Below are 22,632 nucleotides of genomic sequence, written 5' to 3'. Positions count from 1 at the left end.
TTAGAGGGACGCTGGGGGAGCTAGGGTCCGCTGAGAGACAGAAAAGGCCTCCACAGACCATTTTTTTAAATTCAATTAAAAAAATAAAATAAAATATAATTTTACAGAAGCTTTCAAAACTAGAAACTCAAAAATCAAACAAACAAAAAAACCCATCTCACTCCCTGCCTCTATTTCCACCGCTTCTTCTTCTTGACAAGCAGTGGATGAACAGGGAGCAAGACCCAATGTCAAAGTCAAAGCCAAGGGACCAAACACTTGACTCTTGCATGTGAGCACACACACAGATGCATGCACACACACACACACAACACGCACCCTTTTTATCCGTTAATGGCATGCAGAGTGCTGCAGTGAGGCTGGGGAGAGGAGGAACAGATTGTCCATCAGGGGGTTACAGGGTTCAAGTCCATGACCAGAGGGCTAGAAAAAGGTTAGGGGTTGTAGGTTCAACTCCCTGGGGGTGAGGAAGATCCCTGCTGTCTGCCGTCCAACCCCAGCTCTAACACCCCCCACCCCACCCCCACCAACACCACCTCACAAACCTCCTCCAGGACAATATCCCTCCCCTCCCACCCACCTCCGTCTCCACTGCACTGCTGGCCTTTAAAGCCCTGCTTATTCTGATCACACACGTGTAAACCTGAGCCTAGCCTCAAGACATACTGTATTTGTCTCAGATGTACGCACGCACCCGCACGCTCTAGCCTGCTCCCAAACAAACACACACACGCACGTTCGCACAGGCAACTCGCCAATGCGCAAACATATTCATAAAGCTCCGGAAACACTCTCACATTTCAAACAGAAATGATTTGTTCTGTGTTCCCATCATCTTATTTTTAACCTGAAACTGTTTCTATCTGTTCCAGCTCCATCTCACTTACTCCTCTCGTGGAAAAAGACCAAAAAGAAATACAGCACAGCCTCAGCTATCAGTTTCAGCAGATCTAAGTGGATATGACATGTTTATGTAAACATTGGTTATGTATACTGTGTATATATAGATATATATGTATGTATTGTCACTGATATTGCTTTTGTGTGTTTATGTGCCGCTCCAGATTGACTTCAGAGATAGAGGAGACATCAGAGACTTGTGATGGATACTCCACACTGGATGCATGGAAAGGTAGATACACACATATGCGCACACACAGAGCACACTAACCTGCAGGCCTATAACTTGCCTGGTTGGCTGGATGGGTGGATGCATTATTAAACACACAGGACTTCATATGTAGAGACAGAATATGAATGCTGCACTGGGTCCTGCTGTGGCTGTTCGCTCCACTTGTCACTGTTTCAAATTTTGTCAAAACCTATTTTAGTTAATATTATTATTTAATATTTATATAATGAATGTTAAATATTAAGTTAATAAGTATGTGTTTATTTACTTACATTTGTAAATGTTCTTATTTCAGTTCTTAGGCTGATAATTAATACAGTGTGCACCATTTCCATCCACTGCTGGCTCTTCCTCACACTGAAAGTTTCCATATTTGAAAAGTTTGGTGATTCTGCACAGATCAGAAATTTCTCCAAGACAAATTCCTCTACAAACACTAAAGCAAGTCCCAATGGAAGAAACGAGACAACGGCAGCCTTCTACAATGTCAAAGCCTGGCTTGATAGCACGAATCAGAGGTCAGATTTCACCACGGGGCAAGATGGTGAATCCATTTAGCATTATCCTGGGCACAGAAAGGTGCTGTAACCTACCAAAAACGATTGAATCCCACCAATTAACCAAAAGGCCCGAGCGCGAGGAGAGGCTGAACAGAAACTAAACCACAACACGAGCGCTGTGTGTGTTTACATCTGTAGGGCGGGCAGGCCGGGCCCCGACTCTCACGGTAATCGATGAACGAGGGAGGAAAGGGAGGCAGCGGGCGAGGCAGGGATATGTGTATGTGTGTGTACGGGGGAGGGCGGGTGGGAGAAAAATCGGTAAAGAAAGCAGGTTATCTCCCGTCATTAGGGGAGGGGGAATCCCCGTCTGGAGGGAGAGAAGGCTGGGTGGGTGAGGAGGAGTGAGGGAAGACCGGGGTTCATTGATAAAAAGGGAGAGAGGGGAGAAGGGGAGACTATGTTTGGCATCGAGAGAGAGCAGACAATTATCTGTATTGATTAGAGCGGCCCAGTACTGTGAAGACTGAGAAAACTATGACTGGATCAATAGAGAGAGAGAGAGAGAGAGGGAGAAAGAGAGGGAGGGAGGAGGGAGAGAGGGAGGGAGTTTGAGATAGACCAACAGAGAGAAACAAACGACACAGATAAAAGATACATATAATGACAAAACATAAAGAGGCAGAAACATCGTTTATGGTGCAAAGCGAAGTCACAGAGCCAAGGTGGCATAAACGTTAAGAGGTGAGTTTGGGGGGGTTTGGGTAGCGAGGGCGAGTCAATGAAAGCACAAGGAGATACATTACATTGTTGATGTCATTACTCTTTATCATTGATTTGTCAGCACAACCACAGAGTTCATTCAACGAGCCATCCAGTGCCCTCCCGTCACCACAGCACACACAGCTGAACAGAGAGCGATGGCGAGAGACTGAAAAAGACATTAACTAAGTACACACCGAGCGACCACAAACTGGAGACTCCAGGGCACGGACAAAAACTTGGCCAGAGAAAAACTGTCATTTCTGCCAGCTGCAAGAGCCACAGATCCCCAGATCTATTAAAATAACATGATTCTCTGTTTTTTTTAATGCTCACACCCCTTTAACTCTCATATTAATTACTAGAGGTGGTACTCATCAGAGACATATTTTTATTGCGGTAACATACACTGCGATTAATCGCCTTTTTTCAACTGGAAGTTACGTCCTCAAAGTCAAACTTTGTCAAACTTTGTCTGTTTTAGCCAACAATAATACAATGAGACTGTCAGGCCTGCCGACACCGTCACTGAAACCTGCCATAAATGTTGCCATAAAATGGAGTCAGTCTGATTGGCAATTACATGCAATCTTTTTCTGATAATACAGCAAATTAACTGTGATAAATAATCAAAAATCATAAATGTGTTGCTGTCCACATAGACAGAAGTTGACATCTTACAGAAATTCACATTTAAATATTACATTTGTGCACAGCAACCTTCCTGTTTTATAGGAATATAACCAGCTGACAGCCAGTTGAGTCGAGTCCCCTCGAGTTGTGCTCACTGACAAAGACTCATTCAGACTGATGGCACCATGCTGGCAATCTGTCTGTGTTTATGAATTAGACTGCAGTTACTTGCAGACCTGCAGCAATCTCTCTGAGAATAACGGCATTCAGTCAGTTTGCAGAAAAGTTGCCGCCTATCAGGCAAGATGATCCGTCTTATTCGTAGTATTCCCAAAGTATTTTATTTATTTTATTTCATGAAATATTGATACAGGGGCCACAGTGGCGCATTGGTTAGCACTCTTGCCTTGACAGCAAGAACAGAGCTGCGAAGGACTGGTGAGCTGTCCATGGCATGTCCCGCCTCTCGTCCTATGACAGCAGGGTTAGGCTCCAGCCCCTGGCGACACCCTCATTGAATAAGCAGCAGAGAATGGACGCATGGAAATATCGATGCAATATTGCAAAAATATTGTAATACTTTACCCCCCCCCCCCCCCCCCCCCCCCCACACACACACACACACACACACACACACACACAAACAGATAGTCACAGAAAGTTAAGTATGCATGTTAGCATAGCTTGGCTGACTTCCTGCTGTGCTGCTCTTCTACAACTACACTAAATCAGACGTAGACTGTGGTATACACAGTGTATATAATATGGAAACTTGCATATCATTTGATAAATTGCTACAAAAACCCTTCATTGTGGAATTTTAACTTGAAAGAAGAGAAGGATTTGTAATAGTGAGTGTGTGTGTATGTATGTGTGTGTCTGCGCACGCGCCAAAGAGAGGGGGCTTTGAAAAATGTGAGGAGGGAGGTGGTGTTCAGGTAGGGGGCCTTGCTGTGGGGCCTCTTTTTGTCCTAGACAAAAACCAAAATGGTGGAGTAGGGGAGGAACAAAAGGCACACAGGGGGAAACAGGATAGTGACAACCTGTGCTGAGTAAAAACATCCTGCTGGCACGCACACACGCACGCACACACACACACGCATTAATCCCTAATCAGACCCTGAGTGTGTGCCTACCCACTCACTACACTTCCCGTTGAAACTTGCATTTCTTGCAGTCCTTGGCCCCATTACCCAGGCAACCCACACACACACACTGAACCACATCTGTCATTTCTTAGTTTATTGAACATTACAAGATGATAGAATTCAGCCTCCTACTCTCTTGATATTTTTTGACACTGAAGAGGAACGTATTGTCAGAAAAGGTTTATACAAAAGAAAACAAATAGATGAAAAAAAAAAAACAGAACGTAAACTCTGAATGGGAAAGCCGGGCTGTATATTGAGGAAACCTTTGGTAAGGGCAGAAAATGTCAGGTTTGACAAATGACCTTTTAAACATGGAGCAGATGTAGAGAGTCATGTACACTGTAGACAGAGGGCAGCTCAACTGTCTGTCTCTTAACAGCTAGCGAAAAGATAAGTGTGACCGTTTCATAGTGTTAAAATATAACACTCGTGACTCTAAATCAAAATGTGGAACAAACCAGAGTGATTTCTCAATCAGAAGTGAATTTTATTCTAGAGAGGAGATGGTGGAAGAGTGGTTTGGGATGCAGGAAGAGGATCAAAAAGAGAAAGAGGGGAGGAGGGGGAAGCGCACAAATGTAGCGGGAGTGAAATATACTGTAGCAAATCCCGAAACTGCAGGAAAATGTATCACAAATACAGCTGAATAGCATTAAAACAAATCCATTTTGTATTAATGAAAAAAATAATTTTATAAAGCACACCATAAATGTGGTTTGAGCTCAAATCATTAACTTGGAAGTCTTTTAAATTTTTATTTCTATAATTTCACGTTAGTCTACTGTAGTCCAACCAAGGTCCATCTTTATTAAGGTGAGTGTTTAAAAATATTAAAATATGGATGTTTTCACACAATGTTGTGGTGCAAAGTTAAAAAACTAAAAAAAAAACCCAGCTGAATTCAGCGTACCCGGGGTTAAACTTTACAGTTTAATTTTAATTTACAGATTACAGTAGGAACTAGAGCAGGGCGATATGACCAAAAATATTTATCACGACATTTGAAAATTTGCGATAAAGATATAACTGACACTAGACAAAATACTTTACAACTCCACAACTTTATTAGTGCAAAAAAACAAAACAAAACATCAATGTATTTTCACTTAAACAAGCAGCTGTGTTTTATGTGCATTAAAGTTATCTAAAAATTTAACAGTGCAAACGCAAATTCCTTGCTGACAGTTTAACCGAAAGGCATTTCCAGTGGAAATTGGCCGACATATCCTCAGCATAACCATGTAGAATATCCACAAAACTTAAGAGGTTATACACACACAGTATGGTAATATTATGTTGAAGCACAGTACGTATCACTCCGCGAGGCTCCTCCCTATGATAGCCGTAATGCTCCGACAATCCATCAAGCGGTGCGGTTCATAGCTTAGCAAAGTCTTACTAAAACATGTGACAGATTTTCGAGCGCTGTGTACCACATAAAATTATTTCGAGGTCAGTAAACACAACCAGAATTCATACATAAGGCACACGGGATTATAAGGGGCACTGTTCATTTTTCCGAAAAATCAAAGGATTGATTTTAAGTGTGCCGTATTTTCCAAAAAACATGGTAATAACGATGGCCCGCTAGCATGCTCTACCAAAAATAGTGCTTTGTTGTGTATCTGATGGATGAAAGCTAAACCAGTTCCACACCACTGAAGCTGCAGCATTTTTACAAACCAGTTCTGGTTCATCTATTTCATTCAACGATCTGCTTTCGCCCTTCTCATTCTCCGTCGCCGCCATGCTTTTTCCGTCATGTGCGTATGAAAACAAAGGCACTGCGCATGCGCGTTTTACCCATATTCTATCGCGATATTTCATTTTCTTATTGTTGCCCAACATTATACCGGTATTACCGTGAACGGTATGACATGGCCCAGCCCTAGTAGGAACACTAAAATTTGAGCACAATTCCACAGTGGTTCACAGTATCAGGTAGCAAATATCCTTTAAATAGGAAACAGTAAGAGGTTTTTAATTATTCATGCTTTAAAACCTTTAAGAGTAGTGTGTACCCAAGTCCAAATCTCACTTGTCTGGTCTTGAAATGCATGCAAGCAATCAGAAAACCTGCACAAACCAATAACTAGACTTCCTAAAATCATTTTTGAGGATGACAAGTGGCTTTTGAGAATGAGCCGTCATCAGTGCAATCTGGAAAAAAAAAGAGTAACAATTGTTAAAGTGAGAGAGCAAACCCCGACACAAATGTCTGCGATATTTTATTGGAATTCCACCCTTATGTTAAATCCCAGTGAAAACTGCAATTATTTACAGGTCGCTCGGGTTATGAGTGAACATCGAGCTCAATTTTTGTTCATGACCAAGTGATCAGGCCGGTCCTACAAAGGTTTTTTTGTCCTGTTTTTTTAAATTATTCATACCATCTGAAGAAAAGCACAGGTGTGAATCGAGCTGTGATTTTAACTGTAACACGTGTCAAACGGCAGTTCAGTGCTGGTAAAAATATGCAGTCCATACTTTACTGTTTAACATAGAAATGTCCTAAAGTGTATATGAAAGTACACTTGTGTAGGGACAAAGAGCAGCTGAGGAGATGTAGAAAGGACAGAAATAAGTGACAATGACAGAGAGGAAGGGAGAGCTGGACATCAATTACAGGTATACAGTTATGCATGGATGACATCACTGGACCCCTCCTCCAGCCCTTGGGAATGGGCGCCTTGGAAACAGTCGCTAAGGGAACAGAGTACTGAGAGGGCTGGGGGGACCAGGGAGAGAATGGGGGGTGGACAAGATAGTTGGGGGGAAAAAGAAATTCAAGGAGGTAGAAGACAGCTAAAATAACACTGAATCAAACCTCGGTCTATTGGAAAGCGAGGAGTTTGAGGACAAAGTCATGTGATCTGGAAAAAAGAAAAAAAAAAGAAAGAGAAGGGGAAAAAAAGCATTTCCAAAACAAATCAGCTATTACCTTCTTCACGTCCCATTCAGCAAATGGGCCACCTCACCTCATAAAGGGTGAAAAAGGAAGCTCTAGCACAGCTAAAGCCCGCATTGTCCTCTTCCCCCGTATACCGAGACCAACCTCTCATTCACTCCAGTCATTTAGAGAGGAGAGATTTAGTGCGGCACTGATGCAGTGTGATGGTAAAAAAAACTGACACGTGATAGAAAAGCAGAGATGGCCTCGGGCCAGTTTAATGCATACAGATATAATATTAATGGGGGAAAAAGGCATGTTGATAGACAAAGAGCAGCTGCTGTAGTGAAATGCTGTCTGTTAATGTTTTAAAGGGTGGCTCGAAGTAATTTTTAACCACAAAGCTGGAGGCTCTGTAAGTGGATGGAGGAATTGAAGTTTGCGGCGTTGCATTAAAACACGCCCACTGGAAATCACCACCGTGCCACTCTGACCTCGGTAAACTCCTCTCATCCCTGCAGACAGTGCAACGTCCACACAAACGGGTATGCACTCTGACTGCTACGTAAACACCTCGATCAGGGCCTCATCTACATTACTGCATCCAATTATCACATTAAAAACAACAAACATACAGTTTGCATCACTGAGGTGTCCCCAAGTGTATGTGCATAACAAACATCTACATTTTTATGCAGCATATTTGCAAAGCAGCATCATAAACAAACCAAAGGTGCAGGTTTAGTATGCAATATAGATTTGGCATGTATGCATAAAATGTGATCAATATCTGTTGCTGAATAAAACATGCTGCTGGTTTTTGACAGGCCGATTTGAAATGGAGATGCTATGCTAATACAAAAGGCCTCGGTAAGACTGGCCCTGAACCCTCCACATACCAGCAGTTCACATTTAGACGCTCTCACCTTCACTCTCCATAATGCATGAGCTGCCTGAATATATATCACCCCCTGCACAGCTCACTCTCTCACACACACAGTTCCATATGCACAGGAGCACTACTGTGTGCAGAATGACAGGGAGGCAGATACGCATAAGATAGCTGCGCCGGCACATAAGCGCACACTCACAAATCAAGCGATCCAGCACGGAAAACAACACAAAACAACCTAAAGACCCAAGACTCCGTGGTGAGAGTTTGATATACCATGCATGTAAAACAGAAAAAAAACCCCATAAAGAAACAAAAAACAAAAAAATGCCTTTTTTGTGTGCGAGGGAAAAAACTTTGCAGTAATTTGGAAGTAAAACTTGACAATCCTAAATGATCCGTTTTCTTTCGCCGACTGAATTTTGCCAGCAGAACTTTTTTTTTAAAGCTTTGATTGCTATGAAAAATGTGGAGGATACAAGCAGTTATAACAGCTAAAAAACACACAGTTGTTCTTCTTTGATCAAGTGGTGTGAGACACACTGGCAGTGCTTAATCAAAACACTGGTAAGCCATCCTGAACTTCTAGGCTTTCAACAGCAGGAAACAGGGTCAGGGCTGCTGAACAACTCAGTGTGAACTGCTCTGCAGCTCGTATGTGTGTGAGTGTGTGTGTTGATGTGTAAGTTGGGGGGGGGGGGAGAGACCATGTCAGTGGTGTTTGTGGGCTGCCAATTAACACACACACAGTTTTTTGAAAGGTAGAGTGAGCTGAAGCGAGGAATGAGGAATGGAAAGGTGGACAAGTAAAGCCAGCCAAACATCTAATGCTGGTGCGGGGACTGTAAGGGTTTGCATTACATTACATTATTATGAAGGAGAACAATAAATATGCATTTTACAAGGCAGTATGTCTGTTTTAGAAGACAACTGAATTTACTTTGTGCTTCTCTTTCTTTCTGTCTCGCTGCCCCTGCTGGTCTTTAACCTTGGCCTCCGGTGCTTCTGCCTATCGCAATAAAGTCTCCCCTTCCACGTCTTTACCTCTCCCACCCTTACTCTTTTCTTCCTCCTCCTCCTCCTCCTCCTCCTCCTCTCTGTCTCTCTGTCCCCCCGGCACCACTGTTGTCCACTGTTCCACTCATTCATAGTAAACACTATTGATTTTCAGCAGGGAAAATAAAAAAAAAAGGGACCATGAATTTTAATGCCCCTATCTGTCCCCTTCTCCATCTCTTCCTATTTCCCCTGCCTCTCCCTTTCCTTCACCCCCCCCCCCCCCCCTTCCTCCAACACCACCACTACCTCCACCCCATCTTTCCTGAGGGGAGGATAAAGATGGGGATCGTGTGTGTCTGTATGTGTGTGCCATATGTGTGAGTGTAAGGTGGTGGTACGGAGAGGGAGAAGGAGGGTGGGAGGAGGAGGAGGAGGAGGAGGGGGGGGGGGTTGCATTTCTCATTTCCCAGCTGTGCCTCTCTCACACAACTGCCCCTCCACCCAAACCCCCACCCTCTACACTCCCTATACCTCTCCTTCTCCCCATCCATCCTTCTCTCCTCCTCCGTCCTCTGTTGTTCCCCTCTTCTCTTGACATCGGCTTTGACTCTGGGGAGTGGAAGCAAATGAAGCTCTCTCTGTCCAACACACACACACAGAGCTAGTCGCACACAGATAGGGGTTGCCCCATTCGGCAGGCGTACTCACACACACACTTAAAACACTTGCACACACACACACCACAAGTGATATAACCAGGCGCTTGGTCAAGGCCTCGCACAGGCAAGACAAACATAAATACAAATGCCGTGTTTAAAACTCGGACTGTGAGCAACGGAAGAGTCGAGCATTTAATTTTTCTTCCATGTTTCTCTTCCTTTTTTCTTTCCACTGACTTCCTGCTTCATCCTGAGTCTCACTCTCGGTGCATTTATCTACCTTCAACCCCGCCACCCGCCACCTCGCAATCCCTCTCCTCTTTCCCCCATCATCTCTACCTCCCTCGCCCAGCCTCTCTCTTCTACTCTGTGTATTGATTTTGCTATAAGCAGTGTCCCGGTTGCGACAGGTTAGAGCAGACAGACAAAGGCAGACTTCATCAACCAGTGTTAAACACAGGAGCCACGTCCTCAATAATCACTCCATCACACAAAAGACGACGAGAGACAGAGAGAGAGGAGAAGAGGAGAGGAGATGAGCGAGTATTGATGAATGGTGAGGAGTCGAAGAGAAAGGGGGAAAAACTGTGTTGGAGTATTTTCAAGGAAGCCTTTTTGTCCTTTCATTTGTAAGAAACACGGGGGAAATAGTTCACTGCCTGGATGCAATCGCACACACATACACACACACACACACACACGCACACACACACACACACACACACACTCCTGTGTCTTAAAATCTGTGATACCTTTTATCTCTTCTCTGTGGCATGTGTCCTTTCATCTGAAAAAGCAGTCACACACAAGGTTATTTTGTTAAAACCAAATTTCTCTCACTAAAATCTCGGCACATGCATTAGCAGATTTTGAAAAATTTGGGGTCTTTTTAAGAGGGGGGGAGGGTTAGTGCCTGAGTAGGAATCTTCTTTAACAAGCTCATTATTATAGCAGTGAGTATATATATATGTATGTATATATATATATATATATATATATATATATATATATATGGGCTTTTCTGGTCTTTAAAAAAAACAGTCTGAATAGTGTGTGTGTGTGTGTGTGTGTATACGCCAACAGTTTTCATCTCCACTTAATCTCCTGGTCTTAATTCAGAGTGTACATTGAGCCGCCTAATAGGATGTGACTGGAGCGCCTGCTGCAGCACTAGCTAGCTAGCCGCTAATGAGATGGCCGCCACAGCCAGGGAATCAAAGCGCTTCATCAGCACTCCTAATTACTGTAAACCTCGTTAGCTGGCTGGAAAGCTAACATCTGCTCTCAGTAACAAATTACGTCCAAATATAACACGGACCTGGTCTGACGTGTCCAAGCGAAAATCAAAGAGCATGCCGTTACCACACCCGGTGATTTTATTGCCCTATTCTGTATTGCGACTGTAATTAAAGCAATGGAGATACAAGAAAGATTCAAGTTCAAGCTCAACAGCATTTTCGTTGTAAGCACAGTTTGGTTAAGGAACTGCTTGTCTTGTGATTTTTTCCCCCCTTTTTAATAATCCATTGAGGTCTGAGGCTGCTAATGTTGCCCATCTATGAAGCAGCAGGTGTGTGGACAGCAGGTTTCCATGTAGCTCTGTCTGTTTGCCCACTCACCCCCTCTCTATCTCTGATCAAAGCGCGCCCTTTCAATCCCCTCCACCGCCACCTTCTGCTGTTCCTGTCTTCCTCCTACACCCCCCCATCATAATTTGACTGATGATTACACTTGTCAGTCATGGCAGCATGTGGCCAATTAGGAAGTGGGGTGTTGAGGAGGGGAGGGACGTGCAGTTTGTGGTAAAAGGTGTGGGAAGGAGGGGGGGCAGTAAATTTGGGTTACCACTACAACTTGTTATCACTTGTTCAACTCAGGTAGTCTTTTTGGTTCTTAGCTAAGAGAGAAACAAATATTCATTTCTGTTCAATTCTCTTTAAGAGAGTCGAGAAACACCCTCGAGCTGTGCTTTCTCTACCCCTTTCAGACGCTCCGTCCTTGTCTCGCACTCTCTTGGCCACTTCAGCATCTCTCCATGTTCCAGGGTAATCACAGACTCATTTAAAGTCACTTTTGTACACTACCTCTGACTGGTGGTTAAGAGTGCGACCGCAGACTAGGCTTTTATGGGCCTTAATGTGTCCTACAGACACTTTGGCAACCAGGCTGCTGTTGCCGAAGATGTGAGAACAGAGAGGGAGAGAGACAGAGAGGAGGGGAAGGGAGACAGACAGAGGGGGGTATAAAAAAGGAGAGAATAGGACATATGAGGCCAACAGCCATGGCGACTTAACCAGGCTGAAAAAAGGGGGAACGAAAGAGGATGAAAGAGGAGGGAGGGAGAGGGACGTGCACGACAAAATGGACAGAACATGGAAGCGTCAAAAGAAAGGGGAGCGAGAGGTCACTTAGTCACTCCTGCGCCCCCTGCTCTGCACCTCCTCCCTTGTCCCCTTTACAAGCAGACAAAGGGACAGAGGGGTGCAGCCCTTGTACAGATGAGGGAGGGGTTGTGCCCTTCCTCTGTCACTCCTACCTTCCTTTTTGCTTTCTAACATTTAACGACAGCCAGTTGATATTGTCAGTGGATGCAGGCAGAAATTAGTGACACACACTGGAGGTCGTTCAAAATAAAATTTCCTCATTTAGACAGGAAAATAATTATCTTAAAGAACCTAAATCACAGAAATATTATTCATAAAGCGAGTTAAACTAGGGCTTCAAGGTGTGATTATTTTTTAAAATACATCTGTCCCTCCATTTGAATCAAAAACAGTTTATAGATGTTAAAATGTAGGTTTTTGATCAATTTTAATAGGCAGGCGGTTAATAAATAATGTCCTAAATGTGTTAATTGAATGGAGAATATTAATGTGTAGCGCAGTGCTATAAGTTATTAGCAAACATTTAAAGCATATTAATATAAATTCAACAGTTTTAAATATTCTCAGATCGAATTATATCAAATAAACTAGCTTAAACTAGCCTAATATTAAACTCAAACCACACTAGTTAGCACAACCTAAACTCCACCTGATCTTAACTTTAACTGTTTGAAAATAAATACAACCAGAATTTACATGCTAAAGAATTAATACACACATTCTTTAATGATGATATTAGTTTGCAGTAACTATGGTCTTATTTACATCGCTCTAGTAATATAACCCAAACCATGCTAGCGTTCATGCTAGTTAGCTTTACTAAAATTTGAATTAGTTAACACTACAGTTGGCTAGCTTAACTACAGTGTGCCTTTTCTTTTGATAAATAGCAATTAGTTGTTGGTCAAGCCCAATATTAATCAAAATTAGGTATCTGTGTGGGTTTACGGCACATTTTTCTCCATACTTGTTGATTTCCCCTCCAAGCCTGCTCCAGCTCACAGAGAGAACAGGATGATGCAAGGTAGGTTGTACCTTTGGTGTTTGACAGCCAATTACATGCTGAAGTATTTATTTTTGGTATAAGCTGGTCTATCAATCAGAGTGCGGTTGGTGTTTTGATGACTTTTCCTTCTGTGGTTCAGAATCACCTGCTAACCGGTTGTAGCGAAGATAACTTTACATGATAAGGTCCTGACTGGAGAGCAAGAGAGATAGGGGAGAACGATATACTGTTTTTTTTCCTTTCTCTTTGGCATATTTTAAATATATATATGTGCAGTGTATACATGTATTATAGGTAGCCATATTAATGGTGCATGTCAACAGGATACAAATTCATCTTTAAGCTTATATTTATTCAAATTTCAGTTACCTACTTGTGTTTAGATGACCCCTTCCCTAACTGTGCAAGTGGTAGGTTATTTGCAGGTTGAAACTGGCAATGGAGAAAAGAGAATGAGAAGTAGAAGACAGAAGCAACCACTTCCTGTGAGGGTGCATTTAATGTGGTTTTATTTTATTTTACTTTCGTTCAGTTGGGTGTTCCAGAGAAACATCCCCCTTAAAACGTGTGTAGGGTTTCACCCTGACAAACTGCTATCAGTAAGTGTAAGAAAGTATTTTTGTTTGTTGCTTCCCACAGAAAATAAAGTAACTGTCACAGATGACCAACACCCAGATGATGTTTAAGATTCCCCCCTCCCCCGGTATATGTAATGTAAAATTTAAAATCATTAGTTACAATTGTTTGTAATTCTGGAGTATTTTCAGCAAACAATAAAAAAACGTGACTGTGCAGTTCTAAAAGAGAGATGTTGCACAGGGGGGTAAGAGGGACAAGAGGTGTTGGGAGTACAACAGATTAATTTCAGAACAGAATCTCCTGCAGGGAAAAGGATGGAGAGCAGAATGGTGGGGAGGATAAAGAAAAGGAAAAATACTCAGAAGTAATAAAGACAGAAAAGAGATTAAACATGCATTCAGCTCTCTTAAAGGGCTGAGGTGCTCTTGAAGAGTATGTGTATGCATGAGTGTGCGTGTATGTGTGTGTGTGTGTGTGCACGCACACTCCAGAGGATGCTTTTGCAATGATGTGACATTGCTTATAGCAGATATGTTCGCAGCCTTATCCTGATCGGTAAGCACTCTCCATCCACCCTCAGTCTGAAGGACAGCAGTGGAACCCCAGAGGTTAATAGGAACCCTTCATTACCATAAATCTTATCAGCTAAATGAAATGGAGAGAAGGACCCCTGATTTAGTCGTCAACTCTGCTGGGCTAAGGGGAGACACCCAATCAAACCTCTGGGTTTTATTGGTCTTTTTTATTATCTAAATGTACTGGCACATGAGCATGGTGGCAGAGGTGACAGCCGGCGGCAATCAACAACAAAAAAGACAGCGGCCAGTAAAAAACACATTGTTGGTTTGGAAATGAGACCGATGTCATCTCAGCAAATAAAGTATCCAGACGGAACCCGCGCATCGCCACAAAGAAACAGCATGCTCATGTCCCAGCAAGCAGGGGAATGTAGTCTTACTCTGATGTCTGAATAAATCACTTTGAAAAATCTTGCCAGATCAGGTAATCAAGTGTATAGACAGCAGACGTTCAGAGGCGCGTTTTGACTGCCTAGTTTGATTGGCGGCTTGTGGCGATGACCACTCCGACGCTGATCACAGCCAGGCCACCACTGACTGAGCATCCACACATACTCAGAGGAGGATGTCCCCCATGTAGAGGTCAAGTATGGCTGAGTTTTCAGTATGTACATTGCCTGTGTGCTATTGGAGGAGTGATAAGGAGAGGCAACTAGAAAACACAGAAGGAGGTGTAAATCAATATCTAGGATGGAATCAGCTGGTTTGTATTTATTCCTGCTGATGTGTTGATTAGCTGCTTTCTCTCACACACAGACACACACACACACACACACACACACACACACACACACACACACACACTCCATCTATCCGTCTGTGTGTGTGTTCTCTCTGTTATTAAGGTCTCCAGGTCTGATTAAGTGGCCTGCTCACCCAGCCCCTGGTTAGGACTAATGCTAGGCTGTATTTCAGCGGACACGGTGACCAATTGCACAAAATCATTTGTCTGAGTGTGAGTCCGTGTCTCTGTGAACACATTGGAGAATAATGGATGGCCTCTAAGTGCTGTTGAGATGAATATGTTTGCATGATTTTTGTGGTGTGTCCTCCTGTGTGCTGGAGTATGCATATTTAAAAGCAATGTCTTTAAAGGTCATTGTTTGGTGAATGTGTGTGTGTGTGTGTGTGTGTGTATATATGTGTGCATGATAATGGTTATCAATACACTAATGGTTGTTAAGAATTTACAGCGGATGTGTGTATGTCCCGGTCGCTCCTGTTCCCCGGGAGAAACTCAATACCACTCCCTGCTGCTAATGAGCTGTGGGACCTCATCAGCATTAATACTACATTAGTCTCAAGTAATATAAACACATCAATGCGCGCGCGCGCACACACACACACACACACACACAAACACATCCACATGCTTTGTATAAATACAACCTACTGGCGCATATGCACACCTGAGCAAATCCAATAAAAAGGTAAACAGTTAATAGGATTAAAAGGAATTATTAAACCCCACTGTAACACGAATAACACAGCAGCACCCTGCTAATAATCTTTATAGACTGGATTTGCTTGGATTAATCCAAAACCATGAAAAAGCCTTAATTCCCAGTGCTATATATTTTAAAGGTCACCCATAGCACACAGTTACAGAGTATATGATTTTAAAAGTGTCCTACGATAACTCTTATGTTTGTCTCGTTACGTAAATGCATCAGTTAAACAGAAGACGTCACTGCTGCTCTTCCTTTGGGCCTCGTCACATTGTCAGATTTTGTTGTGGTCGTCTATGTGAGCTTAATATACGTAAATAGATGAGCCCAACAGCCCATTAGCTCCTGGAGCATTTTGCCATCAGCCTGCAGCATTCAGAACCCTGTGGCTGGCTCATATACTGCAATCTAATTCTACTACCAGGGGGAGAGGAGAGCTGAGGAGAGAGAGAATTGTATTGTGACAGAGAGCAGAGAGTGGGAGGTAAAGGGAAAAGAAGAGGAGAGAGAGGGCTACAGAGAAGGAGAGAGGTAGCTTAATGCAATAAAGCATGTAGTATTGACATCTTTCTCGTGTCTATTGATTCCCCATTATGTTGCTAACAAACCCAGGTTGACATTTTGTCATTTGCAATCATGTTAACACTGCGACTTGCACGCTCCCCTCCACAAACCGATCTATATCTACACACACTAGTTTGCACGTGTGCTCATGCTCTTGCACACCCACACACACACTCGCTTTGTCACACACAGAGCAAATGGGTAAGCACATGCACGGTCTTACATCATGCAGTCGAAGACGTGCCAGCGCGACGTTGTACACATGTAGAAATGTCTTAAAAGTTGGCAGCGAGCGCAGACGCAGAGCTGTGGACATGTTGATTAATGGATTAAGACTGAACATTTTATTGGAATACACTGAAGGAAATAATAACATCAGACCGGCCCTACAGTACACGGGCAGGAAATGTTATGAGGAACACAAATATCAATAAGTGTATAGTTAAATGTTACTCAGTCTGAAATGCAGAGGCAGAACTAAAACAGCTCACGAGCTGCTAAAACCGGAGGAGCGTGTGCGATCGCACTGTAAGTGCACATGTGTGTGTTTGTGTGTGTGTGAAAGAGAGAGAGTTAGAGAGTATATGGTAGAAGATGGTGGCTAATGGTGTGTGACAGAAGGTGCATAGCTGAGATGAACTGAATCCAGGTGTGTGTGTGTGTGAGAGAGAGAGAGAGAGAGAGAGAAAGGCAGTCTCCAGTCTTCTTGATGTCCCATCATATCATATTATATCATATCATACCAAGCCCTGCACTGTGTGGGAAACCTGCGGTTTCTCCTCTATGTCCCATTAAACTTTCATATACCAGTTAATGCTGATGGCTTCACAAACCACTTTACTACACATACACACGTATACACACAAAGAGTTCACACAGCAGTAGCCATGACCTGTACCTCGACAGACACAATGCCATTAAAAATAGAACAAAACCTGGATCAGTTACAGCAGCTTGCTGTCCAGGTGCAAACAGCCTAACGTGCTTGTTTTATGGTAGTGTATATGATGGTCTGTCTGTTTCATGACAGTGAGTGTGTGTCTCTGTGTGTCTGTGTGTGCGTGTGTGAGCCCCCACAGGGGTTGTGCATGAGTGCTCGAGGCCTGTTGTAACATGAAAGAGAATCAAAACACAGGGGGCTAAAAAGGGTCAGGTGGGGCTGAGTCTAACACTCCCGCCGTGACCTTTGACCCCACAAAAGGCTCTAACGCAAAGGAGTCAAGGAGCTGCCACCAGTCAAAGAGACAAGTTAACTGAGAGCTTGAGTCAAGAGCCCTACAACTACCCAGAAAGCATTGTGTGCGTCTGTGTGTGTGTGTGTGTGACAGTATTAAAGGCTCTTTGTTGGCTAAGTGAAAGCACACTTCTGTGGGCGTGTCCACTCAATCCTAGCATCTTTAATATCCCAAAAAGTTGATTCTGTACATGTGGATGTGGCGTTTTCAGTGTGAGAGGCATTTCGTCACTCTCATCACTTGGATGAGTAAACAGAATCAACTTTTTGGGATTTTCTTACCTGGATGATTGAGCACGCATCAAGACAACTTTAATACTTTCAGATTAAATCATTCCTGTTGTTTGCTGATATACGGTGAAGAAGCAACTCCTGCTTTAGACCTCAGATGCTGACTGACCCAGCGCTCCCCTGGCAACAAACCCTCTGAGTTCAGAAAGGACAGCACCTCGCGCTATGTTATCAACCTGGAATAAAATCAGCAGAGGACTGTGAATCACGTTATCCTGCCATCTAAGGAATTCAGCAGCCTGTATACACATCCCATCAGATTGCCTGCTTATTCAGATGCCGGCCCTGGCCTGGGACACGGCAACATAATGGCTCATCCTCGGTTTACTCTCACCTCTCGAGCTCAAACTGGGTTTTCCTCTCCCTCCTCGTTTTTCACTCTGTCATCTGTTCGTACTTTCACCCACTTCTCTCTTGCTCTCTTTCCACATTTTTTTTTTTTATCTCGTTGTGACATTCGCCATTTTTCAACGTGCGGAGACCAAAAAAACTCCTCCTCCCCAGTCCCCCTCTCCTTTGCCACTTCCACCATCCAACCGCTCTCCCCTCTCTTCTCTATGTATCTCTCTAGAGATATGGCAGGTAACAGGTCCCTTTCATCCCTCTACGCTCTTTTTCTCTCCCCCTCTATCACCTATCCCTTCACTGTCACACACTGTGCACCGTTGACTGAGTATGTGGAGTAAAGGGTGAAACCTGGCGCCTCACAAATCAAATGGGCTTGAACTGATCTGGAAATGAGGGGAGCGCAGGAGACTGGGCCTGTAAGAGCTCACCCACTGGCCAAGGTGCACATGAGACACATTTAACCCAGCTTTTCACACAAGTTTGTCTATGTGTATGCAATAGTTAATGACTAATGTTTGACCTAATTTTCCTCCTTTTGCATCACTTCCCAAAACAATACAATTCTCGCAGGACTGCAGGGCAAGCAAAGATGTTAAGCCAGTAAAGAGCTAAGTAGCTGTTGCGTGTCTTAGAAACAGTGGATGCTAGACTGAGCAAGAGGTTTCTCACAGCAACACACTGAAGCCGGACTGGCTGCTCCCACCATGCATCCTTTTCTTCCACTTCAGCGCAGATGAAACGCAGACGGCGTCCCCCCCACCCCCACCCCCCTTTCCCTGACTCCACACTCCCTCTGCTAGTCTGCTCTCAACCGTGGAGCAGCCCAAGCAATGGGACAGAGAGATGCAATCACTCCAAGTCCATTTCTAGTGGTGTTTACAAAGATGCGATCCTTGCCAGCTAAGCTGGATGGAAGTCTGAGCAAAATCTGAGTCAGGAGAATCAGTAAGGTTCTTCGAGCTCAAAGTCGGCCCACTAACAAGTTATTTAGTCTATATGAATAAACCACAAACACTAAACAGTTGGCTTTGGAATAAAAACGAGTGGAAAACAGCGTTTCCATTGCCTCCTCTCGTATGTTGTTACTCCTCCGTGCACCTACTCTCTCCTTCTATCTCCCCCTCTCTCTGCTTCCACCGGCCCAGGAATCGATCTCCGCAGGATCGATAAGTTGGCATGAATATTCCCTGCCTGCCGAGAGTCTAGTTGGGGAGAGTCGGAGGCTGAGGCTCAGGCGCAGGCAGTGGAGAAGAGGGGAAGGACGGTGACGGAGACGGGGAGAGAAAAAATAGCCTACTCGGAAATAGGAACACACGGGCGGCGTGGAAATTAAGCAACACACGGGTGGAGCAGTGGCGCATCGTTTCACAGAACGGAAAGCGAAAAGAAACTGGACATTTTACGCAATTCATTTTCAATCAGTCTGGACAAAGCAAAGCGCCCGGGACAGCTTCTCTGATTTTTAACAGCCGCCCCGCAAGTGCGGAGGACTGTGTTCAAGCCCCCAGAAGGAGCTCGAGGTGTGTGTGTGTGTGTGCGTGTGCAAGTGGGTGTGTGCACCGCCAGCTCTGCCCGCTGCAAGTGCAACGGCACCGAGCGAGGCAGGCGGGGCGGGTCTCCGCGGCTTGGCCGACATGGAGGAGGTGTAGCAGGGAGAAGAGGAAAAATGTCTTACCGGAGTTGGAGCGGAGAGCCAGAGGGGATTTGAGACGCCAGGCGTTGAGGTCAGGGGTAGCTCTCTGAAACACGAACGGCACCGGCAAAGGAACAAACATGATCTTCCTCCGGCTTCTTGTTTTGATGCAAATAATCTGTCAGATGTACTGTAACAAGCTCTGTCGTCCTCTGAAGCTCCTGCACTTTCGTCCGTTTCTCTGGCAGACAGCTTTTGGACAATATTTGGTATGGAGAGCTCAGAACATTCGCCGTTAGGTGTGTACACATGTAGCCCCAGCTGCGCACTTTATTTACATCTGTAGACTGGTGCTCGGCTTTTGTTTTGGTGTAAATGTGCATAGAACATAGTATTTATATTTAGATATATATATATATATTTATGTAGGATGGTCCCTTGAGTGCAGCAGTTATCTTACAGTCCAGACCAACACACAGACGGACAGAACGGAGATCAGAGCTCACTTCTACAGGCTACAGGAAAAGTTGTGTTACAATTGCAGACCTATTGTAAGTAAGCTTTGATAATAATAATAAAAACACACAAGTCTGCGTGTCACCTGTCTGTCGTCGATGCACCTGCGTCTCTCTGTTACCTTTGCTCTGCTATATCGTTTTCCTTGAGTAAACATAGAGGCCCGGGAGCTTATTTTATCCCCCCACACTCCTCTCTCGCTCCTCACCAGTTAACGTTTCCTGTAGGTGTGAGGAGGCATGAGAACAGTCGCTAGCCTATTCCTGTAGCATCACCGGCCGGGCTTGGCTTTGGTATTCGCTTTGCAGTTTAAAACAGCACAACAAGGACGCATATCAACGCGCTCGACAGTGGAAAAAACAAGGCCAGCAGAGTTAGAAAGTCTTATTTGGATTTCTGCACTATTTGGTTTGGTTTATACTGTATTTGGTCTCTAGCTGCACGCGCTCCTTCTCTTCTTCCCTTTGCATGAAGGCTACATGTAAGACATTCATCCGCGTGGGCAAAAAGCGGCGGCTCGCGCGTTTTTTTCTTCTTCTTTAAATTAAAACAGCTTCATTAAAGGCTTCCAAATAAACAAGTGGGACAAAAAAAGGCTGAACGGACACAAACACACACGCGCACACACACATATACACACAAACACAACGCGCGCGCGCGCTTGGCCCTGACGCTCCTCCTTCCTCGCTCTCTGTCACAAGGCAGTAATTAAAACGCAATCAATCGATAGATAAACTAATAAATAAATACAGCGGGTAAATAAATAATAAAAAAAAATCAGACTAAAAACCGAAAAAAAACCCCAAACGGAAATAAGAAAGCGTATCTACTGAAATCCGAATTATGGTGTCGCGTTTTATCGGAACACTTGCCTATCTCCGTCCATCCGCCTGTGTGTCTGTTTTTGTCTGTCTGTTTGTCCCCGATATTATTTGGGAACCCCAACAGCTCATTCGACCCGGCTCCCTCCAGGATTGTAGCGATCTGCCACTAGGCTGGCCGCAACATTGAGGCGAGAGAGGACCCGCTACTACTCACACATCACCACCACCCCACCCCCGCACCTCCCTCCATCCCTCAATCCCTCCCTCCTGCCTCCCACCCACCCACCACCGCCACCCCCACCAACCACCCCATCTCCCTCGTTTTCACTACCGCTGCAAAAGGTATCCTGTATTGATTTCTGGATTTTTCCCCCCTCTTAATAATACCGGCTATAATGATGCCAATGGTGATCAGTGCATTACTGCTGGCCTCCTTGGGTAGGGATGAAGACCCGATAAGAGAATCCATGGATACCTATAGGTGCTTAGTGCTAATACCTGCCAGGATACCCAGCATGCACGCAATTAAGTCATCTCATCACTGCTGCGTTTAATAAGCCCTCCTGAGCGGAGTAGGGTCTATCATTATTCAGATAGACAGAAAGACAAGAGCGACCACTGCTGTTCCAGGCATGAGAAAATATCAAGCAGACTGAAAACACAGTGCAGGCTATAAACTCAGTGAGATAAGAGCAGCATGTGCATGCATAAGTGCTTGCATTTGAGTTTGCAGGCAGGATACAAATGACAACAACAAGAGCAACAATAAAAATAAAGAACAAGAGAGCCCAGGTGTCAGGGGACGAGCTCCTCCATTACAAAGGTGATCACCAGCAGCCCTTCTTCCACGCATGCCGGCCTCCCTTCTGCCCTCTCCCACTCCCGGGCTCCCGACATGTTACATGCTGTCAATTACAGGCCAACATCAGTCAACGCCGCACGCTTACACGCCAGATTATTGTCGATATGGATTTTTAAATAGAAAAATCTATACGTTAAACATTGCAGTCAATACGGGCAAATCGATAGGAATGAGCGAGCTCTTGCTCCTGTTGGGCCTGAGAGCCTCATCCCGCAGGACTGTTTATGCCTGCTCACTTAATGCTGTGGGCGATTAGGCCCGTTTTAATGGAAACTGCACGTGCAATAAATTACTTTCCCATCATCACCAGACTTGTCATTTACTCAGTCATCAGCAGACAGCCATATTGCCAAGAAATGTGAGCCGCACACTAAAACTGGCATATTCCTAATTATGAAAAATGTGTCATCCTCTGTAGTAGACAACCTGGTTTTATTGTCCTTCTCCCTCTGCTTCACATATGACAGATGACATCCGCAGATCCAATGAGGGAGAGGAGGAGAGGGAAGAGAGAGAAGAACGGGAGACACAGGGAGTAAGGAAAGGAGGAAGGGGAGAAGTAGAAAAGTGGAAAACTGAGAAAGAGGAGTAAGGTGGCAGGGTAATAAGAGGGAAGGAGGAGATGGGAGGTGAGGCAGCAAGAAGAGAGAGGAGGAAAGAAGGAGGGAAGGGCGAAGTGACTAGTTGTCCTTCAAAGACCCCCTTCTCTCCACAAAGGGAGCCATGCGCGCCCCCTTTCCCTCCTCC

The 22,632-nt window shown here is 44.4% G+C and overlaps 1 protein-coding gene across 7 annotated transcripts in view; it reads right to left on the bottom strand.

Annotated features, from left to right (window-relative positions):
- Positions 1–22,632, bottom strand: part of pou2f2b (POU class 2 homeobox 2b) — a 71,642-nt gene that overhangs the window by 24,791 nt on the left and 24,219 nt on the right. Inside the window, exons 1-2 of one of the 7 annotated variants that reach the window (XM_087848275.1) lie at positions 19,726–19,761; positions 13,378–13,440 (exon numbers count right to left, since the gene is read on the bottom strand). The exons of 5 other annotated variants lie outside the window; for them this stretch is intronic. Coding sequence is in view for 1 of the 2 variants with exons in the window: in XM_006802805.3 (XP_006802868.2) it covers positions 19,726–19,825 (100 nt within the window). In the remaining variant the exon portion in view is untranslated. Of the gene's footprint in view, positions 1–13,377; positions 13,441–19,725; positions 21,194–22,632 lie in introns of those variants that run through there. One more of the 7 variants, XM_006802805.3, reaches the window with a different exon arrangement.

The sequence above is a fragment of the Neolamprologus brichardi genome, chromosome 11, assembly GCF_056152115.1.
Source record: "Neolamprologus brichardi isolate AB-2024 chromosome 11, ASM5615211v1, whole genome shotgun sequence".
NCBI classification, from domain to species: Eukaryota; Metazoa; Chordata; class Actinopteri; order Cichliformes; family Cichlidae; genus Neolamprologus; species Neolamprologus brichardi.
The sequence above is the reverse complement of the archived record's forward strand: the minus strand, read 5'-3'. Positions and strand labels throughout refer to the sequence as shown.